The sequence below is a fragment of the Trichinella spiralis genome (assembly GCF_000181795.1).
Source record: "Trichinella spiralis strain ISS 195 chromosome Unknown Scfld4699, whole genome shotgun sequence".
NCBI lineage: Eukaryota > Metazoa > Nematoda > Enoplea > Trichinellida > Trichinellidae > Trichinella > Trichinella spiralis.
This window is the reverse complement of record NW_003531638.1, coordinates 1-1690: the sequence shown is the minus strand read 5'-3', so window position 1 is coordinate 1690 and position 1690 is coordinate 1. Positions and strand designations below refer to the sequence as shown.

The following is a 1690-nucleotide window of genomic DNA, read 5'->3' as shown; positions in this document are numbered from 1 at the left end:
GTATAAATGTGCTGCTACCTGTAATTGCCGGTCTTTTTAAATAATGAACACTCAATTTTGGTTCTGTTTAAATGGTTTGAGTTATTATTGACGCCAGCTGAGAAATGTTGGATATAATTTTAAATTGTAGTTTCAGTTTTTTTGTCAGTAGTAGTAGTAGTAGTAGTAGAATTCAATAAAGTGTATTCAAGAAAATAAAACATTGTCTCGCGAAGAAGCAGAAAACGGAACACATGTTGTATGAGAAAAAGCTAAATGAAAGCCAATTGGAAAGAAAATAAAGCATGTAAATTTAATTATAAAAAACAAATCATTTCACAATTTCTTCTTTTGCATAAAAACTTATTCTGCAACGTGATGTTGAAATGTGGCTGTTTGATGATAATTTCGATGGAATCCATTTTTTTTGCTGGCTATCATATGTATGTATATATATATATATATATGTGTGTGTGTGTGTGTATGTGTATGTTAGCAGTTGGCCAGCCTATTGCCAAACGTTGTTTGCTGCTGTAAGTGATGGCTATTGTCAGTCGGTCGGTCGGTTGGTTGGCCACCCGCTTTCTGTGTTTGCATTTGGTTCCATTTTACCCTTGTTTGTGGTTTGCATTGCAACCGGAGAGGAAATAGATCGTTTCTATCCGTAGTGAGTGGCGATCGATTTTGTAGTTTCTTTGAGACCTTCTTCTCTGCGCGTTTGTATGCGTCAGCCATTAGCACTCCTGCTTCCATCAAAGCATGAATATTTCTGGTCGCTCAGCTTAACAGATCCGTTGGTGCATGTGCGAATGTATTGGAAGATGATTTGTAAAGTTTTTCAAGTCAATGAACAACGTTTTCTGAATTGTAATCGATGTCGTCATTGGCGACTTTAGCCAGCTTAATCGTCTGACGGGATTAACCGTTATCCACCGTCACAGTTGAAAGTAACTTCCACGTGCGGATAATGGCTACGAATCGTTGTCGTAAAAGTATTGCAAACGCGGGGCAATTCAAACAAAATTGCTTCTCGCCGAAATCCCTTTCTTATGCAGCTCATCAAAAGCATCATTCTTCGCAAACTCTCAAATCATTTAGATCCAGATCTTTAGTAGGTGTTTTATAATTGTAATTTTTCAACCATCAGTTGAATTATAAAAAGAGTAATAAATACTGAATCTTCTTATAGATCTGTTACTATTATTATTATTATTATTATTGTTGTTGTTGTTGTATAAGTGATCATCATTTGATGAATTTGTTTTTCTTTGTTTTAGGTTCTATCATTAGGGGCTGATGTTTTACCGGAACACAAGCTGCAGCCTGCACGCATTAACCACTGTACAATTTTGCACTATTCACCTTTCAAAGCAGTTTGGGATTGGATCATATTGTTGTTAGTAATCTATACCGCCGTATTTACACCCTACGTTGCCGCATTTTTGCTCAGAGAGGTAAAACAATTTTTGTTAAAAAAATCTATATCAGTAACATAGAATAAATTACGCAATCACTTCTATTGTAATAATTACTGGATAATTGAATTGAATTGCATTGTATTTTATATGTATATTATAAATTGTTTGTTTTATTGACAAATACCGAAGTTTTTGGAAGTCACGTTTTATACATAAGTGATAGCCATTTGTTATCTGCCATTCGGCATTTATTTAATATCTGACAAGAGGACTGCATCTTTTTTCTGCTTGTC

At 34.9% G+C, this 1690-nt stretch overlaps 1 protein-coding gene across 1 annotated transcript; it reads left to right on the top strand.

The window, feature by feature from the left end:
• Positions 1–1256: 1256 nt before the first annotated feature.
• Tsp_12843 (potassium voltage-gated channel subfamily H member 1) lies at positions 1257–1475 on the top strand (the record flags this gene model as incomplete). The annotated part of the gene is made up of 1 exon (XM_003367184.1): positions 1257–1475. A coding segment is annotated over one exon (219 nt), but the record flags the coding sequence as incomplete, so codon positions are not given.
• Between the last annotated feature and the right edge of the window lie 215 nt (positions 1476–1690).